The 27842-nt window shown below is 33.7% G+C and overlaps 2 protein-coding genes across 3 annotated transcripts in view; one reads left to right on the forward strand and one right to left on the reverse strand.

Annotated features, from left to right (window-relative positions):
- LOC149786844 (cold shock domain-containing protein E1-like) overlaps positions 1 to 2641 on the reverse strand; it is a 65396-nt gene extending 62755 nt beyond the window's left edge. For both annotated transcript variants that reach the window (XM_089977374.1, XM_089977373.1), the window contains exons 1-2: positions 2542 to 2641; positions 46 to 267 (exon numbers count right to left, since the gene is read on the reverse strand). In XM_089977374.1, the coding sequence (XP_089833500.1) occupies positions 46 to 87 (42 nt within the window). In that variant the 5' untranslated portion in view covers positions 88 to 267; positions 2542 to 2641. The remainder of the gene's footprint in view (positions 1 to 45; positions 268 to 2541) is intronic.
- A 348-nt stretch (positions 2642 to 2989) lies between these two features.
- LOC149786845 (charged multivesicular body protein 2a-like) lies at positions 2990 to 27701 on the forward strand. Its single transcript, XM_089977375.1, has 6 exons — positions 2990 to 3126; positions 3641 to 3834; positions 4434 to 4613; positions 17841 to 17971; positions 19956 to 20017; positions 23297 to 27701. The coding sequence occupies exons 2-6, from the start codon at positions 3667 to 3669 to the stop codon at positions 23425 to 23427; spliced, it is 672 nt and encodes a 223-aa protein (XP_089833501.1). The 5' UTR covers positions 2990 to 3126; positions 3641 to 3666; the 3' UTR covers positions 23428 to 27701.
- Positions 27702 to 27842: the final 141 nt, after the last annotated feature.

Here is a 27842-nt window from a genome sequence, read left to right on the forward strand (position 1 = left end):
ATATGACATATTGTGATGCATCATGGCTGGTGATACTCTCCTTACCTTCCACTGAGGACTATTCATTTTGCGGCTTACGGTGGACATTTTGTTCCTTGTTATTAGTGTGCGCTGGTTCTTTACTGTTCTTTTAGCTTCGTAGTCCCCGGCTGCGCAGTCTGTGCATCAATGAGTTCTTGAATGGGCAAGATGTTATTAAGAAGTCTGGCAGCAAGTCTAGCCGAGTTCTTAGTCTTTAAATGCTTTGGGTTGATGGAATCTTTAACGCTTTATGAAGGTGGAGAAAAGAAACATAACATACAGATATATGTCATGAACGTATTAAATACTACATGTATAGACCGTTTTTTAAAATTTTCACCCATGCTTTAAATTACACTACAAACATTGAGAACATTGACATCACTGAATAGTAATATGGACAATATTTCTAAAGAACAAAGACTATGACTTGCCATGGTTTCTGCAAAATCCATAATCCTAACATTTACTGTGACCTCATCCCAACACCTGGGCAAAAGCTAGACCTAACAAAGAACACAAAATTGAAAAACCTCCTGCTACAGACAAAATCAGAGATATTTCCAGTGAGGTGGAAAAATTTGGATGTGCAAGTATGCTTAATAAACAGTCAATGGAGATTGTACATTTTCTGCATCTTCTCTAGCCAAGGTTCTATGTGTGAATGCTATATATACTTTGACGAATCGAACAGATACTTCAGTGCTTTGTTCCAACATCTACTGGAGTTCATGAATTGTATCCCTCTGCATGTAATGACAATTAACCAACTGTGTAACAGTGCTGTATTGTATGGTGGTCAAAAATGGTGAAGGCAGTTAACTTCAAAAGGATATTTTGTAAGTTTAACATTGAAAGTATGACTAAGTACCAAAGAGAAGCCATTACAGGTGTATTTGATGAAGGATGCATTTGTATAAACATGGACCAGCAGTGGAAAATTGCTTATTTAAGAATCCATTTTATTGTCGTGGTGTTATTTCTTCTTTTTTTTTTTAAGGCTGTTGAATGTTCCTCTAGGTATTATTCTTAGCTGGAGATACTGGAACTCAGGTAAAAATCTTTATATTTGGAATAGGTGAATAAGATGTAAAAACTACTTTTTCAGGATTTGGAAAAAAAAGAAGCAATTCATGCTATTTCTTGGTGAATATCAGCATGAATATTTGTCGTAACAAATAACCGAAAATCGATTTATAGCATTTCTCTTTTTACCAATCATAAAATCATAAATATTTCTTGAGAACCAACACTGTGCCAGTTCCTCTCTCAGATTTCACATTTTAAAACTTGCCTCTACTTTATGAACTGTGTAATATTACTAAAAATAATGGTCTGAATTAATTTTTGTGGTAATACACCCGATTTAAAAAATACGAAATAAGTTCAGGTCATTCAATAAAAATCTGAGACTTGATTTTAGGTATAAAATAAAACAGTAATTAGAAGAATCTTGTATGCGGAGAGATGCAGTGACAAAACCTGAAGTATTTCATTATGGCTGCACTCCTGTAAACAGGTATCATGTTTCTGTCCATACTCTTCTATCAGGATTTAGTCATCTCCTTATTTTTCCAATAATTTAATTTTGATATAATTTTAATTGGCTGATTGATAAACATGATGTCAACTTTTACTCATGTGGGCAAGGTATTCACTAAGGGTATATCAGTTATAATGGAAACCCTTCTCCATCAACAGTGAAACCAAAGTATAATATTTATTTAAAAGAGGGTGGCATAACTTGGGATTCAAACACCCAGACCAATACAAATTCATTATGTCAGTCACAGCAGGCTGCTAAGTGACTGAGGATGGTACTTTCCTCCACTAGTAACAGGAGTTGACTGTGAGCCGTACGTCTCTGAGAACTACATCAGTTATTTGATAAAATAAATATCAGCTTATAATTTTGTATTATAAACAATCCCAATTCAATATCATCTGAACACAAATGTCAAATTTTAGCAAGAGAAGTTTAGCATATAACATAATTTTAGAAAATGAACTTCATGGTTTTGAAAAACGTCATGGACAAAAACATGAAAACTTGCTAAAATCAAACAGAAAGTCATACTACCCAAACTACTTCATTATAGCCATTCTATCTTGTGAAAACTTGCAAAGCTTTATTATGGTACTAACACTTTTTTTATATAAAAATTATTGGTTATCCCTGCCCTGATAAACGATTTAAGTCGGTAACTCACTATTTTAGTCGATATTTCTGCCAAAGAATTAAACTTAAACGCATCAACTTTTCTTAATATTACAACTAAATGAAATGCCTGACTGTGAACAAAAAATACATTTGCGCTGCTGACTCAACGTCTTTGTTTCCCGTGCATTGTTCATCTGTCAAACGAATCTGCGTCGATACAAATAATTCTTAAGAATATTGAAATATGCCCTGCATAAGATACATTTGACACATCAGTGGTTTGCTGGGTATCTTTATATTAAAATTCACATGCTAAGCAATCAATTTCATCACACAAAGCTTTACAAATTCACTTTTACCCCACTATGCACAGAACTGTCGCAACGCCGCCATATCATGCTTTATGTGCTCAAATACTTTCTAGCCCTTTAAATTTTAATCCAAGATGATAAATAATTTACACGTTAATATTTCTTTCAGAAATAGTTGCTACATGAAGGGCATCGTTAATAATTACATTTTTATTTTAATATTTCAAAATAATGGATTTAGAATCAATAAATATGTTTTACATTTGATACTCATGGTCAAAATTAAATATCCATGGATGTATTTTTTTACTGCTCATATTCGTATATTCGCATACCTTTTTTAACTGGTTCCCTTATTAAAACAGAAATATTTTCGTACTATAGCTATAGGGTAGAGAACCCTGTCAAATAACACTTATACAATAATTTTATGGCATTATAAATTGGAAATTTTAGTTAGTATTTGTCATCATTCCCAAATAATTTTCATTTTGTCATCTACTGTTAATAGAATAAACTGAAAACAGTATATATTTCCACAAATTTTACTTATTTTAAGGCTACATCACGAATATTGATGACGTCAACACAAGGCGCTGTCAAAATAAGCTTTCCTCATTTAGACTTGCAAATGTAAGTATATCTTTCACTTGTTTGTCATTGATTTATCACGTTTATATTTATTTTGATCAACATTTAAATATAAGCGCTGTGTTTCAGTATGACTTTTATGTTTGTCATAACTGTTCACTATTTCCCTAAGAAGAAAAAGTAAAAAGAAACCTTTGTTTACAAACGAGTTAATTTCGATGAGTCAGAATCATTCCTTGATTATCTAAGGACATTTCTTTCACAGGTACATGGTTTTTGGTGTTAATGAAATAATCTGTGAAGTTCTGTAGTATTTCAGTCATATTGAAGTATAACATATTTTTGCTGTAATGTGAGGGGTCTCTTCTGTCTAGGCCTATAGTTTGACTCTACCAACCCGTTTGTTTGTATCCCCCTACCGATTTCAATAATGGAAACCTTTATTGTGATACAAAGTGCAAGGAGCTTAGTCAGTTCATTCATTGATTTATAATTTCTAACGTGACTGTGTGTAGAGTGGCCCTAACACCATAAATGAAAGAAACTGCATTTTTAGTTTCAGACTGATAAGAATTAATAACAATGGAGTGGTTGTTTGGAAAGAAGAAAACGCCAGAGGAGATGCTTAGGCAAAACCAGAGGGCATTAAACAAAGCCATGAGGGATCTTGACAGAGAGAGGGCTAAAATGGAGCAACAGGAAAAGAAAGTGATTGCTGATATTAAAAAGATGGCTAAACAAGGACAGATGGTAAACTTTTAGTGGCTGCTGATTTAAAAATCTTGTTGAAACCTAGAGGAGAAATAATTTTTGCACTGAATTAAATATTATTTGCATTGATGAATTAATAAAAATGAAAGGTTGGAACTGTTTGATTTCCAAATGGTGATCATTGTAGTTGTAACTTTGGTTAATGTGGGATTTATAAATTGAATCATTATACAAAGCAACACATCATGTACAGTTTGCAAGCAATGTTTGCAGTAAGTTTGATGTTATTGTCATGTAGAGTGATTACAAGCCAAAATAAAGTAAATATTCAGATAAAGTCAACAGTTTTTAACTCAGCTATGTGATTGAAAGATCTGGTTTAGTAGTATAGATGTGTTCAGTGTTTTTGCTAGAAAATGATTATGGCAGCAAAACAAAAATCAGAGTATGCATTAGAATGTGTAAATGAGACAGAATGTCATTTTTAATATTTTATGAATCAGCCGAAGCTCTGAGAAAAACAGTATTGTTTAATTTTACATAGCCAACAATAAATATTTTGGTTAAAATTAATCAAGTATATTTTAGATTTTATAGGTTCTATGAGGGCTCATGCCATTATCTATTGCCTGCTTCAGGATGCAGTAAAAATAATGGCGAAGGATTTGGTTCGAACCAGAAGGTATGTAAAGAAATTCATCTTGATGCGTGCTAACATCCAAGCTGTCTCCCTGAAGATTCAGACCCTCCGATCCAACAATGCCATGGCTCAGGCAATGAAGGGCGTTACCAGGGCCATGCAGACCATGAATAAACAGGTAAACTGCAAGCATTATTATTTACAGTGAAAGAATGTTTTTAGATACTGAAATCATTTTCGGCATGAAACTCTAGCTAATGCTTAGAAAACCAAATCAGGATATATTTTTTTAAGAGCATATAATGTAATTTGGTTTGCAAGAAGAAAACTAAAAGCTAAATAATGATTTGAAGTCTAGGAATTTCAATTTCTTTTAGGGAATTAGAAATGAGATTAAGTGATACGCGTAAAATAAATAGTCATCAGAATAATGAATACAGCCAATTTATATAAACAAAATGCAGTAACTTAAAACGATATGGTTTGATAAGGTGGTAGGGCTGTTATCCCATTCAAAGATATGCCTATAATTAGGTATAATCTTGCTCTTGCCAAAGATGCTTCACATTCTAATGAAATATTTTTATTCTAAAGCAGGTAAGGTTTAAAATGTAGCACAACTCCAAAATTGAAAGAAAATGTACATTCTGGTGATTGTGTTATTTGGAAACAGTGATATTATCTATAATTCTCGATGGATATTGGACAAAAGGACCATATTATCAGCCAATCAAAACCCTTCAAAAGAAATAAATATGGCAGGATTAAACATGCTCAACCTTCTAGCACAGTAAGTTACAACACACTGCAGTGATTATAGAAATTTCTTTTCAAACACAGACCTATGGCAGCTTGTTTTTATTGTTTTTAAAAAATCATTTTCAGTGACTGAGCAAGACACAGCTCATTATTATTCTTGCAGGACAAGTGAGTGCTAATTATAGGTAACCAATGGAACATGGAGATCAGAAATAGTACTGTTTCCCCCTCATCAGTCATTTTCTTCACTGTGTACAATAATTGTTTAGTTTTTGATAAAGTTAAAAAGTAGGTGATCTTCTTAAGGTGAAGGGACCTACAAATGAAATCTAGCCAAGAGGGGGATGGGGGCTATATTAGTTTTACCAGTGTTTTTTTTAAAACAAATTCAAAATAAAAATGACACAGTTGGTTGGCACTGAAGATTTCTTTCAGGCAGCTTTGATACCAGTTTTTTTTTTGTTGTTGTTCTAACAAGCCCAACAGGCAACTCAGAATACAGGTGGGGTCCAGTCTTGATTTAAAGAGACCCTATGTCTGTCCAATAATTTGAGTTTTGCGCTATAAACTCTGAAAGAATAACTGCACTGGAATTGTTTGCAGTAAACCATATGGAAATCAGAGTGTTTGATTAATTTCTTCACCATGTCCCTGATAATTGACAAATTATTCACAATATGCAATGGTTTTATACTCAGAAGATCTTGTTGACACCACTGTAAATAATGATGTTTGCAAGAAAACATCTTCAAACTGAAGCTGAAACATTTTTTTGATAGAGTTGTCCATAAAGTCTGTCATGCATTGACCATCATGAATCCATTAGCAAATAGTTATTTTCATCATCTTCTCAGAAACGACTTAATCAAGTTTAGCAGAGAACATCCTGGTATAAGACGTCTTTCAGATTTTTATAAATATATGTATGTGTGTGTGTGTGTGAGAGAGTCAGGTTTTGTATAGGTTCCAACCATCATTATTGAAAACAAAAAAATCAGAAAAGCATCTTCAAACAAAAAGTGCTAAACATAATTTGACAAAAAAAATTATTGAAAAAATCCTAGCAGAGAGGGGTTTCATTTTTGTACAAATAATTCCAACCCACCATCAAATAAGGCCACCGTTGCAAAAAAATAGAAAACTTAAGTTTCTTTTTAAGTACTGCTAAAAAGAATTTGACCAAATTTGAAAGAGATAGTCTGAAATTAAAGCTTTCAAATCTAGGCAAACAATACTCAAAAAGAAAACTTTTAAAGAATTTCTTCTAAAAGCCACAAATTGACAAAATTTTATTGATAGCATCATAACTTAACACAGCTCATTATTTTTCTTGCAAATGAGTGACTTTTTCTGAAAATGTGACAGAACAGAGTTTGACATAATTTGATAGAAAGTTTCCTAGCAGGAAGGCTTGCAAGTTTATTTAAATGATGTCAGTCTGTCCTTAAATTTGCCTACTGTTACTAAAAATAGAAAACCTTTAACTCACTGAAATTGCTCAACAGATTGTAACTAAATCTGATCAGTCATCCTGGCATTTCAGATTTATACAGGTGATGCTGATCTACCATCAAACATAGCCGCCATTACTAGACACATAGAACTTGAAATCACTTCTAAAGAAACCCACCTCAAAAAAATTGAGAAAATTGTACATAAAGCATCCTTGCTTGAAGTGCTTTCAAGTTTATATAAAGCATACCAATCTGCCATTAAATATGCCCATCATTATAAAAAATAAAAACCCCTTTTAAAAACTTCTCAAGAACCACTCAGTATAATATTATCAAATTAGACAAAAATTATCCTCGGTTGAAAGTCATTCTGTTTTATTTAAATGATGCCATGGACACTGTTGCTAAAAGTCAAAATCTTATTTTAACAGTTTTACTGAAAATACCTGCTCAGCACAATTTTACTTCGAAAGAAAACTTTCTGATATAATTCTCTTTCTGTATGGGACAAATGACACTGATTTAGCATGAAACATGAGTGAAAACACATGTACAAGATACAAGAGAAACCTAACAGTTATTTTGTGTAAAGTTGCCACACATTTTGAAGAAAAAGCCACATCTGTTAAAGACAAGATGGAATTATGTTGTCATGCATGCCCTTATTTGCATGTAACCAATGTTGTGCAACTCCTTCATTTAAGATAGAGACTTAAAACTTTGGGGTGTGAAGTTGTGTGGTCACATGTTTGGGGTATGCTTTGGGGATCTACATACAGTATATACATAATGATGTTTTAATTTGGATGGGTGGTGGAATTCAAGATGGTTGGGACACCTATGCCTATAATTATGTGCAATGGGGGGGGGATGGTGACAACTGAGAAAGGAGCCCTGGGTGGCTAAATAATGTAAGCAATCACCTTTTTACTGATCACTACCATCTCTCATCTGTCTGCATGGATCCAAGTTTTATTCTTAGCCAATTTGAGTATGGGAGAAAGCTTGCCTGTGGCTTCCCATGGGTTGGTTGTTCTTACCAGGGTTTACTAGGGTTCATCGTTCACTATATATAGCCTTTCATGTACTGAATGTTAGTGTTAAACCCACAACAATAACAAACAAAAAAAAGCATGAAGATAATGCTGCTTTTCTGCAGACTTCTAATTAAATTTTGAACCTGAGTATATATGACATTTACATGGGTCAGATATTTCTGTTTTCATCAAAGTTTTCTGAACCTAGTATTGACTCAGAAGTCATCCTGATTGCTTTTGGTGAGAAGGAACTGAAGTTGCATGACAACCCAACTATGGGATGCCAGTCCAGAATAGGTCAAGTGAGGTCCAAGTACATTACTGAGGTGTCTTGAATCATTATATGTGCTTGCTTCCACACTGGAGGAAATATTTCTGATTAATTTCCGATCAAACTTAACATCTTGGCTTATATCATCAGTATATTGAATGGCTTTTGATGATCAGATCCAGGTGATCTTGTATCAGATCGGCTCAGTTTTGTTGCTAGTCTTAAAGCCATGATTTTTATCTGTCATCTATTTTGTGCATGACATTGATTATGAACAAGAGACTGCATATTAATTATGCCATTTATCTTTAGAAAGAATTGTAATCACATTATAGTCAAATAGATAATGTTATCTATATTTAATTTGTATGGTGTGTTGTCTTTAGTCCACGAGTGTAGATTATAAGAGTCATTTTGTACACAACAAATTACATAACTATTGTTTGTCTATGATTGTAGATTATATTTTAAGACAATTATTACTTGTAAGTAAAGGTTTACTTGGATCTGAGTTTAGGACTGCTTTTTCCCTTGGAAACAATCTGGCCTACCTGGTATTTGCCATGTTGTTTACATAAGTTTTGGCAAAAGACCTGAACTTGTTGACAACTTAGAATGTTCACGAAATGAATTTCTGACCCACATTCAGGTCCTTTTAGCATTTTTTAGGTTTGTATATTTATTTACATCAGAATTATTTATTCACATCTTAACATCCATAGTCGAATTAGTCTTTTAGTTGTTTTTCAGTTAATATTTGAGAGTGTTTATTTTTTTAAATTGTTCATTGCAGTTACAGAAGTGCTCATTAATACCTGTCATTTCCGAATTGAAATGCATGGATCAGTTTTATTATGTAAATGCTCTGTCATGAGCGACCACCTGCTGAACACAACCAGCGACCGTGATGCCTTGGCAAAATATGCATTTCGACACTGCTATGAATGACCTAATTGCAAAAACGAGGATAAACTCCACCAACCTTTATTTAATCCCTGTAACAATGACTGTTCATACCGTTCTAAAAATAAAAGGTTGGCTACCAATATCTGAAATTTTAGTAGTGTTTTATAGTTTCAGATTAAAGTATATGTAGATTATTTCCTAGTCAGGTTCCCTTCTTTGTATGCTGCCTGCGTTGTTCTCCACTATTCATATAGGGGAGAGCAACACAGAAAGCATACAAAGCAGGGAACCAGACTAATTATTCCCACACTTATCCTGCTTTCTGGCCTTATCGTATGAGTAGGACCCATCATCCCTATGAACTACCATATCGCGAGAACATAGACACCACTGACCTATATCTAATCAATTGTTACAACAACTGCTTCTTTAGTAATGATTGTTCTGATATATAAAAAACAACATAAAAATAGAGGAAAGTGGCTACAGGTGAATGATGCTACAGTCCATAAACCAGGCTAATGTACAAGTCACAAATTGCCATTGTAGTGCCGAAATTGATGTAGTGGTCATGTATATTGTTTGTCTTCAGAGTTAATCCATAGTGAATAAGGTCATTGTCTATTAAACCAGCAAGAGAGAATCGTTTGCTGGATTCGATTGATAGTGTTCAAGACTTGTGATGTTTGTTGTTTTTTTCCCTGAATTTAAGCGATTACAACCCAATCACGAAGATATTGTCTATTCAAGTTGGTGCGACTGGGTTACACACTTTGTTTATAGAGTTGATCCTTGTTTTCTTTGAATGAAGCTGTTGACTTTTGTCTCTGAATAAATGGTTCTGTTTCTGGATGAGATAATTGTTTCTTATTATTTCATTAATTGTTAGATATGTAATGCACATGTATATATTTTTCATATTTTCCCAAAACCTAGTAAAAACCGTCTTTACGTTCAGTAATACAACTGAGCACTAATAATGTTAACACCTAGAACCTCAGTAACAATGGATGAACCTTCAACTAAAAAGAGACAAATTTTAAGGCTGGAGAAAATAGATATTCTAACTGAAAGAAGTTAAAAAGATCAGACCACTCACAAAAAAACTGTTTAAACATCAGTATAACAAATTTAGGTTGTTATAAAGGAAAAGGAGTAAATCAGAAACATTTTCATATGATAAAATATGTGATCCTCAGACGTTAATGTGATTGCACATTTAATGATAGGTTATCTTTATTGCTATGTAAGTTTGTTTGTAGATGAATGCATACAATATTTTAACAAGAATAGAAAATAGCATATATGTACATGTACAGTGATTGTGGTCGTTTTTCTTTAAATTGTTCTGAAACTGGACCTTGGAAACATTTTTGTACAAACCTGCTACGAGAGACCAGCTGTCTTGAGAGACCACTTTTGTTGGCAGAAGGGTGGTCTCTCATAACAAGTTTTACTATATTGTGAATTCATTTACAGATATTATGGATTATATCATTGTGATACTTCAAGACTGATAGCACATCAACACTTTTCTCTGCTATTAGTAGATCAGCTCATTCAAGATTGGAATTTGTTTGGAACAACTAGAGTTCATTAGGAACACTATACTTTTGAACTTTGTATTTGACTATTAGGGACTAATTTCACAATACTCTTTAAGTTTCTTTAAAAGTTTCATTTAGTATTCTTGGGAAATGAATTATTTGTTGAATTTTACTAAACTTGTTGATCTTTGCTTGTTTTAAAACCATAGAGTTGTAGCAATAAACTCAGCATCATATAAAGTTTAGTTGATTAGTTTACATATCACATTTTTGTTTTAATACTACATAAGTCTGCTTAGTGAAATGGTCAACTGTTAGTTTATTTGGACCTTTTATTGTAATATTGCTTTGAAACTTGGTAACTGTTATAGTCATCACCATAACGTGTGCATATAAACAAATCACTTTGTCGCAGAATAGAAACCGAGTGGGTTTTTGGACTAAATGAATAAGATAAACACAATGTGAGAAAGATGGAAATTTATGAAATGAATTAATAAAGAAAAATATATGATGTTAAAATACAATGATTCTCTCACGCTCTCAACATATGATTGACTCAAATCACTCTACACAACATCACACATTGAAAATAAACCAAAATATTAAATCAATATGAAGTACAGATCCAAGAAACCTCATGGACTGCAGATACGCTTCAAACAGTATTTTACACTATAAGAGAGATTCACATAATCTTGAATATGAACTCTATTATGATTCAAAATAATCTTATGAACACAACCAAGATTCAGAATAATCTTTTGAACACAACTAAGATTCAAAATAATCTTATGAACACAACTAAGATTCAAAATAATCTTATGAACACAGAACACAACTAAGATTCAAAATAATCTTATGAACACAACTAAGATTCAGAATAATCTTATGAATATAAAAATGCAATGGAACAACAATTGATCCAAACGTATGCTTCTAGACCCCTTGTACAGTCGCACGATTCCTTGGGTTGGCCCACACTCTTATCGGCCGCTCGCACCCTTTATGGATCCACCACATGTACAGTCATACGTATACGTACAGACAGCATACAGCACCCTTTTTAATTTGCTACGTCTACGTCCGTGGCACAGACATGTACATACATACATATCGACAGCATGCAGCCTTAAATACTCTGGAAACTCCAGACAGCTCTAAACAACTTTAGACAGCTTCAGACAGCTCTAGTCATATTCACAGTCACATTGACAATCACACTTCACAGCGACAGACAATCACAGCGACAGACACAATCAGCTACAATAAAACCAAATTGGTCATAATAATAGTTTCTGTATAATCTCTAGATATATGATAATACTTTAACCTCTAATAGTGACTCGTAATTCAAAGTTCAAATCTGCATTGTAATAAATGCATTATTACACGATAAGACATTACAAACCGAATAAGCTTCGCATATCAAATGAAAATGTAAATTTAACACTTACCCCTATGGCTGCAGAACAATGGAGAGCGTACACTCCTTGACGTGATCAAAAACGACTAGTGTCGGTTTTAGAAATTGATCTTGCTTAAATCCATAGGAGAGTGAGCACAAGTCAGGGTAGAATACCCGTGCATATCATGTTAGTAATGTTACTTCGTCACAAGTAATCTCTGGCGAGGTACATGTTAATACAGTCGCTTACCTGGAAAAACAGGTATTCACCCTAGATAACGTTGTACGCATGTACAGTGAGAAATAGTCGAATAGTTCTAAGGCAAAACCAAGTTATTTCTTTGCCTAATTCTGTGACACACTTCACTTGTGCAATTTTTGTTCGAATTATGTAGCTTAATGCACTGAATATCATAATCGTGTTAATGCAACTAGTCCCACCCTTTTTAATGGATTACCATGACCCATGGTAAATTATGATCACTGCATGAAGATGTGCATATTGTTGAATCACATTGCTTCTGTGGGGCTGAGTCATCTAAAGCCCTCACCATTATGGGTCACTGCCATCAGCGTGGGTTTTGAGTCTCGGGCTTGGCCAGTGTGGGTACATGAGAAAGCTTGCCAGTAGCTTCTTGTGGCTTCATGGTTCTTTCTGGGGTTTTCACAGGTTCTTCCTCCACCATCTATAGTGGCCACCATGTATAGCCTATCTTGGTTTGAAAAATGGTGTTAAACCCTGTAACAACAACAATAACATTGCTTCTGCAAATTTTGTGTGAGTTATTGCCCTTTACTTTTGTATCTTCATGCAGTGTATGACAATACCATTTGCACAACTAGTCCTTGTTATGTATATTTACTTTGCATTGTTTTGTTTTGTTTTTAAATTCATTATGTGCTGTGGATAATTGTAGTTTGGACTTGACCTTGTCCAAAATCAAATTTATATTGTTCCTAACTGGAACAGTGCTAAACAAATTGATAGCCCAATGCCTTGGGCCTCTCTAATTTTAGTTCGGGCCTGTCCTGTAATCAAACTGATGTGCATGTCGAGCTTGTTGGAACAAAACATTTTGCCTGAGGACACTTAGATCGCGCTGATGAAATGAGCAAATGTACTATCAAGATGTTGATATACTTGCCATAATCTAAATCAGATTACCACTGTCCTGCATGAAATTGAGATATGATTTTAATCAAATGGAAACTTTGCTAAAAATAAAATTTTATACTCCCAAACCCCTTGACATGGTCGTGTTTTGAGAATTCACAATTTTCAGTAATCTTAAAATAAAACAAAAAAAGAAACAATTTAAAAAAAAAATGATTGGAACTGATACAAAATCCCTTGGGCAGTTTAAATAGCGGCAATTAAAGGAACAGAGGTCAGGAGTAAAATAAAAGTTTCACATTAACTTGCTGACAGCTAGTGAGAGGTTGCAGTGGATGAACCCACTGTGCTAATTTGCATAGACAGGATCAGGAAATGGAACAACCCATTATATGTAAATCAAAACAACTGTACAAGAACAAAAGTTATTCCATATTATTGTCATGAATGAGAATGTTTATATCACTATGTATTATATTTTTCACAAGTTTGTGAACAGCGTCAATGTTTATTTGAATTTGGATTTTACTGCATAATATATCGAATGCAAAGCATGATCATTTCAGTTATGGGATTAGTGTTCAAGTGTAATTAATTTTTAATAAATTTATACTCGAATATACAATTATATTAAAAAAGGAGAAATTTTGTGGAAAGTGCAGTCAGGCATACCTGTCAACTTTCAAAAGTCAAGTAGAGAGAATAACAAATAAAATAATGAGATTTGTACCGAAAATGGGGAGGTTTTCACACTGCGCTGGTTTCAATAAATATTGACAGATCATCCAGATCCAATAAGGGTGAAATTCTCAAAGGATGCACTTGAGTTGCCCTCAGAAACCTTTTTATGGGGGGTGACATGTAGTGGTCAGCCATGAAATCTTATGGATGTAGGCCAAAACATGTTTAAAGGTGAAATTGGGGGAGGCGAATATTACCTCCACCCCCATGCCCCAATGTATGGGCACCCAAGGGACGTGTCATTTCTCCCTGTGACGTGCCTTATTTTCCACCAGACAAGCCCCCATTTCATATTCTGGTCAGCTATGGCTAAACTGCATAATAGCTAAAGGTTAGTCTCAAGTGCACTAGCATTAAGGCCAGTGTGACTAATTAACAGTTAATCATTATCATTGCATTTATCTTGTGAAAAGAACTGCCCTTTGGACATGTTTCAAAGAAACCGTGTTCTACAGTGTATGTACATAAGCACCAGCAATTGATTGGCAAATAAATGATGCCCTATTTTGTTATAACATATGATGCCTGGGACTTCATTTTAACAGTTCAAATCTACAGTCACAAGTTACTCTGCATGTGGCAACTGTTTTTCCCATGTTTTATATCCCACCTTATTTCCTTAGGTTTAACTCTTAAGGCATGTAACACTATTTACTAAATAAAATATTTACTCTGAATTAGTTCTTTGTGAGCACATATATGCATGGTTTATTTTGTTTTATTCCTTCTTTTAATTTAATCATGGTAATTAAAGTTTACATATATGGTAGAGGAATGCCCAGTGTTTACTGACTGAGTACTTTGGCAGAAAAGGAAATGTGATTTTGTTTGCAGAGAAAATTACACAGCATTCACAGTGATCATGGGATTGAAACTAATTGGTGACAGTTTTAGTTTTATTTATTTATTTTTACTATAGTACTCTTGTATGGAGTTGAAAAAATCTGAAATTTACGTGAATAATATTTAATCATAAAATTCTATTAACTGAAGAAAAAAAGAATTTGTCGTGTGATATTTATTATTTTGGCTTAACTGTATTCAAAAGTGATAAAATAGAATATGGCATCTGTGGATTGCATATGATATGTCTATTTATGTATCGATTTTTTTTCTGGGAAATGAAAATAGACAGACATAATGTAATAATCTGGAGTTCTCTGCAAAAAATCTGGAGGTATTGTGAGATTGGGAGGTCGTTGTTGAAATACCCCCTAAATTGGGAGGTATTGTGAGATTGGGAGGTCGTTGTGGAAATACCCCCTAAATTGGGAGGTATTGTGAGATTGGGAGGTCGTTGTGGAAATACCCCCTAAATTGGGAGGTTTATCTCCCAGCTTGAGAGTTTACAGATATGAATTGTCCTGGCTTGTGGAACTTCAGTCTGGGCCTATGAGTGTATTTCAGTCACCAGCTCGGGGCCTGTGCCTAAAAACAAATTTCTCTGAGCACTGCTCTTAGAGACACTGATGTTTTTATTCTGGTAAACAGGTAATACATAGGTAATATTTTTATAAGAGTGTGGTTTAAATATTAGGATCATTATCTTTGTCTGAGTCAAGGACATCATATTTGCAATGTCCTTTATTATAAATTTAGGCTATTGTGTCTTAATATTTTTATATGATCTTGTTTAAGAAATTATTCCTGCAATAACATCAGTTTTATTGTTGTGTTTGGTATTTCATTTGGGTGGAACTTATATATTCAAATTATTTTATTTATTCATTTTAAATACAAAGTGCTCTTGGGGCTTCAAGTGGCCAAGTAGTCTAAAGCACTCTCTGTTACGGATCACTGCCATCTCACCTCTGTCTGCATGGATTCAAGTCTCAGATTCAGCCAATGTGGGTATGTGAGAAAGCCTGCCAGTAGCTTCTTGCGGGTCAGTGGTTCTTTCCAGGGAGTTTCCTGGGATCTTCCTCCACCATTAATACTGGCCGCCATGTATAGCCTATCGTGTGCTGAAAAATGGCGTTAAACCCTACAACAACAACAACAAAACGTCTTAAATAATGATCTTAGAAAGAAACATTTATATTTATCATGAATTTGGGCAAGGAACATCTTGGAATATATTATGGTGATTAATTGTGACTGTTAGCACATCATCTCACGTATGGGCACTGATACATTTGTACATTACAGACACAACAACATCTTCAGCACCGAATTTTAATTCAAATACCACTTAATAAAAACACCATTTGAATTTAATTAAAACTTTATTTATTAATGCTGTTGATAGACATTTTGGACTATTTGGGATTTAATTTGCAATAATGTAAATTCTTTTTAAATTTCCACTTTCTATTCTAGGGAAATAAATCATTTGTTGAAGTGTAACAAAAATGTTTGGTTTCTGCTCTTTTCTATTACTTAGTTTAAGTCCATACAGTCAAAATATCCTGCAGTTTTTGCAGTGAAACTTGGTTCATGTAATGGTTGTCATTTAAAGATATTCATATTGACAATCTTTGTGCTCCCTTTTGTTTTGTTAGAGTTATTGCCCTTTTAGACTTTCTGCTGGATACAGTGTATGACAATATTTTGTAAATGCAGCTGTTGTTGCAGTTTTTAATGATTACTGTAAAACATTGTATATATTATGCTCATCATCATCAGAATTATTGTCTTTGTCAAATTACAGTTGAAGTGTATGCAAGGCTGATAATCTTTTTAACCTTTTGTCCAGGACAGTTGGTTGCAGAAAATTCACTTGTCCCACCTGCATTTTCACTTGTCCCACAATTTCATTCCCTTGCCCTGGTTTTAAGATATATATTTTAATCAATATTAGAAAACAAAAAGAAACAATGTACAACCTATTTCTTCAAAGGGCTTAATTTCTAAGTTTCGGTTTCTGTCAGGATGATATTTTGTATGTACTATTTCTTGCTTGGATATGGTGGGATCAATACTTCCATTAGAAGAATGGAAAGGAATTTATTGGAATTCAGATGTTCTCTAAAGATTCATTCAGTTGACAGATCAAAGCCTCTTGCTGTGAGTGTGATCTTATAACTAGCACAAGCATTTAAAACCATTCTTCTCCAGGAGTGCACACAGTATTTCAATATCACAGAGCTCTCATTTTTTTTGTTTTTCATTTCATTCACATTTGCTTTTAATATGATCTTTTTTAGTGGAGTGTTAGTAATTCTAGCTTCAGGGAAATTCTGTACATGCTGGCTAGTGGCATGCATATGCTGTGCTGCACGGACTGTATGAGATTCCAAACTCTCATAAGACTTCTTGATATCCTGAATTTTCAGTTCCATTGACAAATACTTGGCAACATTTCCAACCAATGCCAGATTGGGATATTATTTGTAATAACTGCAAAACAGAGTCAATGAATTCAAGCTATGGATAATTATCAACCTATTGAGGCTGTACATTTCTCTATCTGAGTCATGTTTGACAGTTTTTCTACCACAGTCAGGCTTATATATCTTTGGACAAATAGTTACCTCGGCCTTAGGTTTTATCCTTCCATCAAGTTCCTTCTCTTAGAAATAAAAAAAATCAAATTATTTTAAAATTACTTCTACTAAAGTGATCATTACATTCATTTTGTCGCTTAAATGCAAGCACAGGCCATTCCTTTAAAGTAATTGTTTAGTTTCTAATGCAATACTGCATGTTGAAGTCAATCTCTAGATAAATATTTTTAAAAAATTATAGGCTCATCACTGTCATCTGATCAGTTCTGTTATGTTGATAAATTGCCTTTCATTCATTTCATTGCATTGACTGAGTGGATTGAAATCAAATGGTGATCCACTCAAGAGTATCTGTGTTGAGAAAACATATTATAACAGGGTTGTTTATAGCACTTATAATTATTCCTACCAGATTTGTTTTGTTTTAAGTGTTTTGATTGGCTGATAATTTGGTCACTTAGCAGTCAAGAATAATAGAACTCGCACATATGGGACAGTTATCAATAACTGCTTACTGTAGTATCACATGGTGTAAGGGAAACAAAATGGAGGTAGATTCAAGCGTTTTTAGTTTGCTCAGATGTCAAGAATGGCCAGATAAAGTGAATAAAGTATGCCTTACTTATTTTAAAATCGGCAAAGAGATTTGTCCCGGACTTGCACCTTGGACAATTTTACTTGTCTAACTTTTCATTTCTTTTTTCATTTTTCTCCCTGTATAGCTGAAACTTCCTCAGATCCAGAAGATAATGATGGAGTTTGAAAAGCAGTCTGAAATCATGGACATGAAGGAGGAGATGATGAATGATGCCATTGATGATGCTATGGGTGATGAAGATGATGAAGAAGAAAGGTACTGAATGGGATTTTTTTAAATCACAGTATCTAGGTCTATAAGGCCTAGTCACTGGCCTTCTGTTTCCAGTGCCTAGTCTCTGGCTTTCAGTTTCCAGTATCTGATTCATGATCAGATTTAGGTCTGAAAGGCCTAGTCTCTGGCCTTCTTTTTCCTGTAGCTGATTCATCATCAGATTTGGACTGTAAGGCCTAGTCTCTGGCCTTATGTTTCCAGTATCTGATTCATCATCAGATTTAGGTCTAAAAGGCCTAGACTCGGGCGTTCTGTTTCCTGTAGCTGATTCATCATCCGATTTAGGTCTGTAAAACCTAGTCTCTGGCTTTCAGTTTCCAGTATCTGATTTCATCTTCAGATTAAGGTCTGTAAGGCCTAGTCTCAGATCTTGTGTTTCTTGGTCCAGCAGCATGCCACAGCTTGATGGCATCTCTTGGGCTATAATCCTTGATGTCTGATGAGTAAAGGATCACCATCATTAGTGTAATTTCAGGAATGATTTATGAATGCTTTTGCACCCATCAATAAACCATAAGGAAGTAACCCCATGTACTTTTGTATTTCACAACATCATATCAAATCGTATGCATTTTCCCAACACAATGCATTGAATGTTTATCAACGTGATAAATGTACATAGATTAAAACACTTCATTTGGTGTAATTCTGTATTTATTGTTCAGTCAGCCAATGCAGCCTTTCCCATCTTGCATGATACAGTGCCATATGTCTGTTTTTATCATCCATCTTGAAATCATTTTATAGAGCCAGTACACAAGGCAAGTTCCATGTGCCTGAAAACTGTTTGGTCTGTAATCATCCTAATTTAATTAATGTGTGGAATAACATCTGTTCATTTATGTAGGATATATTGCATCATGTCAAGTGTATAATGTCAGAAGGTATTCGGTTAATACAATAAGCCTATCAGTTAAAGGAATGGCATCTCACATTTTATTTGATACATCCAATAGAAGACCAGTTGTTAACTGCTATGATTGTAACTTGAAGAAATTTTCACTGCTCCATTGGATTAGTCATGGCTGGGGTTTTTATGATATGTCTGTAAAATCATTGTCTTATGGTTAGCTTATATGCATTGATTCTGAACCCTCTGATACTAATTACTTTTTGAAGGACAATTTTTCTTTTATATATACAGCTGAAACTGCTTGCTATCATATACATGTGTTGAAATGATTGACCCAGATAAATATCAAACATTGCTTACCCACCCCCCAAAAGTAAATACCAATGGTTTTCAGACCCTTCTGAATACCAGCTAAATAAATCAAATTTAACCCCCCCCCCATACTAACCATAAACTTTGTGAGCCCCCCCCCCCTTAATTAAGCACCAAAGTATTGGAGCATACATTTTTAAAGTCCCAAACAATCTAAAATCATTTAAAAATGTATCAGTTTTTGTGCAGTTTCTTGCACTATGTTTATCTAAATATTGTTTGCAAAAATAAGGTCATTAATTAGAAATTTATTCAAAAACATTCCCAGTCACTAACTGTCCATAAACTAATAACAGAATGACTAATTAAAAGTTAATCAAATTTTTTTTCTCAGTATGGCATATTTATTGACACATTGATTTTCTGCAGCATATGGCCTGTGTGGTAAATTTAAAAGACATAAACCACTTAAAATTTTGCAAGGTCGTGTATACTTCTCATTGACTTTGTCATTTTTTTTCCACATCTTATTGCACTTATTAAAATCATATAATCAGTTTTATTTTTAATTATTTAAGTTACAACCACATCGTGGTGCAGTAATAAACTTTGGTAATGAGTGACATCAGATTTTCATTTTAAGCTTTGCAATAAGTGTTGATTTTAGAAAATGAGCATCATTAAACATCATATCACATCAGGCTGTTAGAGCACATTGTTATAACTTGCTGTAAAGCCAATGCAAAACAAATGTTAGAAGTTTGATAAAGCAACTTTGAGAGGTGCTTCCTTTTCTTTTAGTGATGCTGTTGTTTCCCAGGTCTTGGATGAGCTAGGCTTACAGATGGCTGACGAGTTATCAGGTAAGATGTTTTGGAAGAAGCATTGGGTTTGAATTATAAACTGAGTGCTTCCTAAAGCAACAGCAATCTTTGTGGACTTATACTTGACAGGGTCTGCACCAGTTGTTGCCTAGAACCAGTTACTGCATGATTATTGTTCATTCTGGTATCAGTTGAACTTGCAGAGGGAAGCATTAACATGCAGGGTAAATGTTATGTCTGCAACAAAGATGCTGCATAGAATTTAGAATAACAAACAATTTTGTGGCAACTAGTTCTTTGGAAAATGGTGCACACCCTCTGTCAAGCTGAATATTTTGTATCAAGTTGTACATGTTGATTGTTATTAAATGGGCACTTACCATGTCAATTCTTATTAAATGGGCACTTATCATGTTGATTTTTATTAAATGGGCATTTTCATGATGATTTTTATTACATGGGCACTTTCATGTTGATTTTTATTAAATGGGCACTTATGTTGATTTTTATTAAATGGGCACTTATGTTAATTCTTATTAAATGGGCACTTTCATGTTGATTTTTATTAAATGTGCACGTTCATGTTGATTTTTATTAAATGGGCACTTTGATGTTGATTTTTTATTAAATGGGCACTTTCATGTTGATTTTTATTCAATGGGCACTTATCATGTTGATTTTTATTAAATGGGTACCTATCATACTGATATTTATTAACTGGGCAATTATCCAGTTTATCAATATTTCAGAATTTTTCCATAAGTTTAATTGAAAAGAATAAGCCTTGAAAATTGTGGAAAATATGCCTAAATCAATATGTAAAACCTTAAACCCAGGGATATTATAATTAATGTCCACACCAGACTGATAAAGTAATGGTGAAAAAGATGGAAATTACACAAGTCACACTTGTTTTCTTTGTTGGATACTGTAATTTCATTTACTTTTGTGGGTACCAATTTCGTGGTTTTGTACAAAAGTATTTAAAAAAATACATTGTCATGTGGATTTGTCCCATTCAAAGTCTGCATATTTATAAGTATTTCAGTACATTGATTAACCTCAATAAATACCCAAAATAAAGAATACCCTGCAACAATTACTAAGGGTAGTAGCTTATGGGGGAGGGGGCTCGTGAGAAAATGTCTGATATATTGGATCTAATTATCTGTGGCTTTGAGAAAGTTGGACTTCTGTAATTCTGCAATTTTCTTGATTATTCACATGGCAATGGTTTCTGTGTACCAGGAGGTTACTTGACATGATGTCTTACTCGTTTTATTGAGAACTCAATTAAATGTAAGCTTTAGTACTTTACTTTAATTAGTGTATACAGATGGTGTTTAATTAGTACTTGTGCTTCAAGCAGTAATTCAGTATTTTACAGTCTTGTTTCTTTGGCTTAAAAATGTGTGGATATAATCAGATGTGCTTTCAGGAGGATTTGAATTTTAACAGAAAAGTCTGCTGTCTCTAATTAGAAGTATAAATGATTTTGCTTATCAGTGCTTTATGTAATTTATCCATTCAGATGGGTTACAAGTGTGAATAAATTTTGAGTTACGTAGAATATTCGAAAATAAAAGAACCATGTAAGCAAGCATTAAATTGTATTTCCTACCATAAATACTCACTTGTAAGTCTAATCAAACTACAGCAACAAAAGATAGAGATTTGCCATAGCATAATGCACCTGTTGGTCAGGGTCCATGTTGTTCTGTTGATTACTCCTAAGAATCTGCACTGACCCAGATCAGCTGTCACATTATGCGATGGCAGATCTGACCTTGTGCAGTTTGCATTTGGACTCATCTTATGAGCAAGTATGTATGGTACTCTATCCCTGCTTCCAGTTTCACTATAATAGTACTTAAATAATGTACGCTCTTACTCTTTTCTATCACTCCTTACTGATTTTACAACATACAGTATATCTGTTTACAAAATGAGTGGAATTGACAGGTACAAAATACTTTATACATACATGTGGATTGGAACAATGTAAAATATTTTGTAACAAAAATGGTCAGAAGGAATAAAATGAAACAAAGATAAAAGATAATATTTCCATAACAGTAAACAAACTGAATTGACAAGTAAATAGCGGGGGCTTTCTGCATCACAGGTGGCTCATTTTGCACTGGAAATTTTAAATTCATGACACCACAAGATGCATTAGTGCCTATGAGAAAGTAAAACCACAGTATAGTAGAACTTCGATTATCCATCACCCAATTAACCATTAGTCTTTGTTAACCGTCAGGGCATTGTATGTCAAAATATTAAAAACAGGTTTATGTACATATGTTGATATTATGATTTTTTTATGACCTGGTCTATTGTATAATATTTTTAATGTACATATTCTATTATCCGTTTATTCTCATATCCGTCATGGTCTCGGTCCTGCACCCTGATGGATAATTGGTTCTGTTGTATTGTAAATAGGAGCAAATAACTGTTTTTGGTGGCAGAAAAATAATTGCTTTAGAGAAAGGCAAGAACAAAAAAGGTTTACTATTTATTTATATGGGTGAAAGAAAGATAAGTCCCTTGGCTATTAAAATGGATGAATTCTGGACAATCTTGTAGAAAAGGTATATAATATGCCTAGATGTCTATGAATAGAAGTATTGAGGCATGTGGTATTTTCCTTGGTCATCTATCAGTCACACTTTTTTGCATTTATTTCACTTTTGTAGGTATTGGTAGCTTCAGAATGAACTAAAAGTTTCATGCTTCAGTGACTTTGCTTAAGCTCTGTATGTGGGTCAGTTTCTCAGGCATTGGTACTCCAAAGTAATGCATCTTGGTATATAGATATGTCTTCATATGTAGATCCCATCTTACCAAAACTAAGTGTCTATGACCTAATAATCATGCTTCATTTACTTTAGTTAAGTTTTTTGTGCACATTTTATAGCAGAGTTATACAAACAGGATGTAATGGAGAATTCATGTTGTAGAACACATTAGTTCTCTGATGTGAAATTGTATGCATATCATATCAAATTCACCAAGTGATCCAATGTGCTCACCTTTAATGATCACTGCCATCTCACCTCTGTCTACATCGGTTCAAGTCTCTAGCTCGACCAGTGTCGGTATGTCTAGCTTCCTAAGGGTTGACGGTTCAGGGATTTCCAGGGTCCTTCCTCCACCAGTTATACTGGCCAACATGTATCCTATCAAGCACTGAAAAAAGGCATTAAACCCAAAACATCATCAACCAAATTCACTCTGTACCCATTCACATATGAAAATTGCAAATAAGGAGTATGAATATTTGGCTTATATATGTTTTGTTCTTGTTTGCAGGCCTGCCATCCACAGGTGTATCCATAGCATCAAAAGCTAGTAAACAACCCCAAGCTGCTGCTGCTGTTGGAGGGGCAAATGATGCTGATGCTGATCTGGAAGCCCGTCTTGACAATTTAAGGCGACAGTGAGTGTGTTATCTGGAATGCATCCATGGATACAGGAAACTACAGAAGTGGTGGAATTTGAAGATGGACATCTATTAAATTATTTGAGCACCAGTCTGATTCAGATGGGCAGACTGGTCTTCTAATATTATGTCTCCAACTTTTAACATAATGTATGGGGAAAAGTACCATCTTAATCATAGATTGGCATAAATGTAGTAGATACGCATGCTCAAAACATAAAATGTTTGCAAATTAAGGATGGAATAGATGGATTCTGTTATATCATAATACTTAGTGTAACCAATAATGTCCAGCCTCAGTGTCCTTCTTAAATTTGCAAAGATTTTTATATTTTGTGTAAATATTGTGATTTACAACATTTGATTTCTAACAGCCATGAGAATGCTGCACACATACATGCCTTTAAATGTGTTAAATGTATTTTGTTCATCTTTACTAAAAGAATCCTCATTTTTGTGTAGTTGTTTTCATTAATGTAAATGATGATATAGCCAGCACATCTTGCAGAAATAAGCATAGTTTTATTGTATAATATATTAGAATGAATTAATTTCTTTTTTGTTTGTGAATATTAGCAAGAAAAACAACATACTTGTAAATACATAATCATTAAATTTTCACACTTATTCATTATCCCTCTAGTGTGCGAAGGTCATGATATTTTCATCTTATATTCTTATTTTATGATATTTAAAGTAAAGAATTGTCCTTTTAAGAAAAATGGTAGTTAACTATTCCCAAAAAGCACTTTATGCAATTTTCCTTTCTCCATTGATTCATTCGGAAATCTATAAATTATCATTTCTAGATATATGGTGCTATATTGACATTAAGTTTTCAACCTTGAAAACATTTGTTTTTGGTCAGGTTAATAAATAATTTTAAATCCAGTAGAGAAATATGCTCTCGGTCACTCCATTTATTGAAAATAGGTTAGGGTCTTGTCTGATTAGGTATGGCTCAGTAAATTTCATTGAGTTGATCATTATCAGCTTGATAATTCATTGGATGTATTATTGTAAAACAGCACTGTAGATTTATTATGGTAAAACAGTTCTGTGGATGTATTAAGTTAAAACAGCACTGTGGATTTGTTATGGTAAAACAGCACTGTGGATGTATGATGGTAAAACAGCACTGTGGATGTATTATGGTAAAACAGCACTGTGGATTTATTATGGTAAAGTGGTACTATGGATGTATTATGGTAAAACAGCACTGGTTATGTATTACGGTAAAACAGCACTATGGATGTATTATGGTAAAATGACACTGTGGGTCTATTATGGTTAAACAGCACTGTGGATCAATTATGGTTAAACAGCACTATGGATATATTATGGTAATACAGCACTGTGGATGTATTATGGTAAAACCACACTGTGGATGTATTATGGAAAAACAGCACTGTGGATATATTATGGTAAAACAGCACTGTGGATCTATTATAGTTTAAAAAACGTGGATCTATTATGGTAAAACAGCTTTGTGGATATATTATGGTAAACAGCACTGTGGATCTATTATGGTAAACAACACTGTGGATCTGTTATGGTAAACAACACTGTGTATCATTTTAGTTTTGTTGTAAAATACTTAGTTGTACAAGATGCTATTAAAAAGTTTGACAGATCATCTGTTGATCATGTAAACAAGCATATCCTAATAGTTGTAAATATTTTTGTTTTCATTTTCATTACTCTTTATTGTTAATAAAACAAGAGAGAGAGAGAAAGAGAGAGATGTTAATTTATATCTTCCTAGGAGATAAATATTGGGCATAGGCTTGATGTTTTTCTTTCTTTGTCTTTTTCACTTAACCATCTTAAACATCTTACTATTAAAATATAGTAGCAGTTTTCCATCTGGTATGCTTTGATTCTTGTTATTTATACATCAAGTACAATGAATATTTACTATATCATCCCGGTGGGAATTCACCAGGCAGTTATGAACAGTTTGCCACCATGAAAATGATGCATGATCTCGAACAAAATAATTAAGAGTGGAAGTTGATACCTTTATGGGATTCCCCATGTTTGATTGGTCTAAATGTGTGCCTGTGATTAGTAACAGGAATAGACCAATCAGAAAAGGAGGTTCTCATATTTACATGTAAACTTCTTCACCCCATTCTTTTAGCGAACAATGAAATTCTGATATTTTTGTATTTGTTGGCCAAAAGCATACAGCAAAATTATGTGAAGAAAATGCAACATTTTTTAAAATAAAAATCAACACAATTGCCAATTTATACTGCAGAGAGACACACATTCAGGTATGGTCCTGGCTTTTAAAAAGTTGTCGCCAAAACAATTGCCAACCTCAATATTTTGTCGCCAATTTTCAAAAAATTTGCCAGAACAAGTAGTGAATATTTTTCCAAGTCTATTAATGTAATAGGTAATGAAAATTGAAAAAGATGGGATAGTTATTACTTTATTGACAACAAGCAATACAGTCATAATATTACAAAAATAAATCATTACATGACTGTTTTGCACTACTTCCATGGTCTTTGCATCCTGCATCACCGTTAGTGCATAGGTATGATTGTTGTCACCTGAAATAAATACATTATTAAATGTAAATATCTACTTTCCTGACACACTGCTCCGGTGGCCTAGTGGTTAGAGCATTTGGCTTGGATACGGGAGGTCATGGGTTCGATCCCCGGCTGAGTCATACCAAATAAATAAAACTCTACTGTACATGACACGAATCATATTTGTTTTATAATTCCTATTTTTATTTGCATATATGAGTTAACAATAAGAAATAAGGTGGGATATAAAATGTGAGAAATAGTTATCACATGTATGGTAGCTTGAGACAACATTTGAACTGTTAACATAAATTCACACCCATTTTAGGCATTGTTAGTTACAACAAAAAAGGACATGGTTTATTTGTCAATCAGTTGCTAGCTGCTAGTGCTTTCACTCACTGTAGAACAGGCGGTTTCTTTGAAATATTTCAAAGAGAATCCAACCTTCAGCTATTGTACAGAATATGAAATGGGGGCACATGGTGGGGGGGGAGCAAATAACACGCAGCCTAGGGAGAAACGGCATGTTCTTTTTGAGAATTTCACGACTATTGGACCAAACAAATCAGAGAATATTTAGTGAAATCGATGCTTAAATATGCCACAAAAAAAACCTTCCTGATGGTAGGTCCCAATCTGTGTTTTTTCGGATTCAATCTCCTGACTTGGTTTTTGAAAAGATTTATTTTTTGCATGACATGCTAGAATAACTATACTGTATTAACTAAATTTATTCAATGACTATTTGGATTCTTTGGAAATTAATTAATTCTTTCTATACATTTGAAACTTCAACACAGAAGGGGCATTTTTTGTTGGAAAGTATTCGGATTTCGTGGAACTATTGGAATTGATAGGACGTTTAGGAAATAGGAATTCACTCACCATGCTGTAAGTTAATTTAATTCTTTCACTATTTTGAGAAATAAATTATTTTCATTTATGCAAAACTTGTTTGTTTTGCTATTTCTTTTTGCATAGTTTAAGTCCCTGCAGTCGTTTGAATTTCTCCACTCCAAATCCATGATTGTATGTATAAATTTAACAGCCAAAAAGGTTGTCACCCAAAAAATTGCCAGATGGTATAATTTGTCGCCAGTAAGGAAAATAATCATAATTTGCAACATTGGCGAAGCCCAGGACAATCCCTGGCATTAATTAAAAATTATGCATTTGGTGGGAAAATATGCCTGTAATGTAACCATGAAGTATTCTCAGTGATTTACATAAGCATTCAGGATCTTCTCTGCATAAACAGATGCCTCCTCTAGCAGAAGCATGAAATGGGTTTGATGTGTTTAACACTGGTTTGGTCACAGCTTGTTGTTTATATAATCCACTTTGACAAATCTGTTTGCATCACAGAACAGATACTTGCCACGTTTGATTATGGCTTTTAAGCAGTGCATACTTTGTACATGACACGAATCATATTTGTTTTATAATTCCTATTTTTAAAAAACAGAATTCAATTAAAGGCATACATTTTCAGAAGTTTGTTCTATATTTTAGGTACTTTTAACCATTGTATTTTGGGTGAAGCCAACATTCTGTTCAGTTCGGTGTAATCTGACAAAATTTGAATACATTTGTAGTATTTTAGTGTATAGAATCTTTACCCATTTTTATCAACAAGTTTCAACCTACACAAATGTTTCACAAATTAACATGTTGATTTGAAATCATGCAAAATATAATTTAGCTTCATAATAAAATACACATTTTAGCCTTGTATTCCTTGCTTGTCATAACTGAGAGGCAGAGTAGACAGATGAGGAAAGTGTCTGTCATCTTATTTTGGTTGTGTGGTGTTTCTTATTGTGTGCTATTAGTACATGTATTCTATATTTTACCCATAAACTTCCAA

This window comes from Sinohyriopsis cumingii, chromosome 12 (genome assembly GCF_028554795.1).
Source record: "Sinohyriopsis cumingii isolate HCF-2022 chromosome 12, ASM2855479v2, whole genome shotgun sequence".
Classification (NCBI taxonomy): domain Eukaryota; kingdom Metazoa; phylum Mollusca; class Bivalvia; order Unionida; family Unionidae; genus Sinohyriopsis; species Sinohyriopsis cumingii.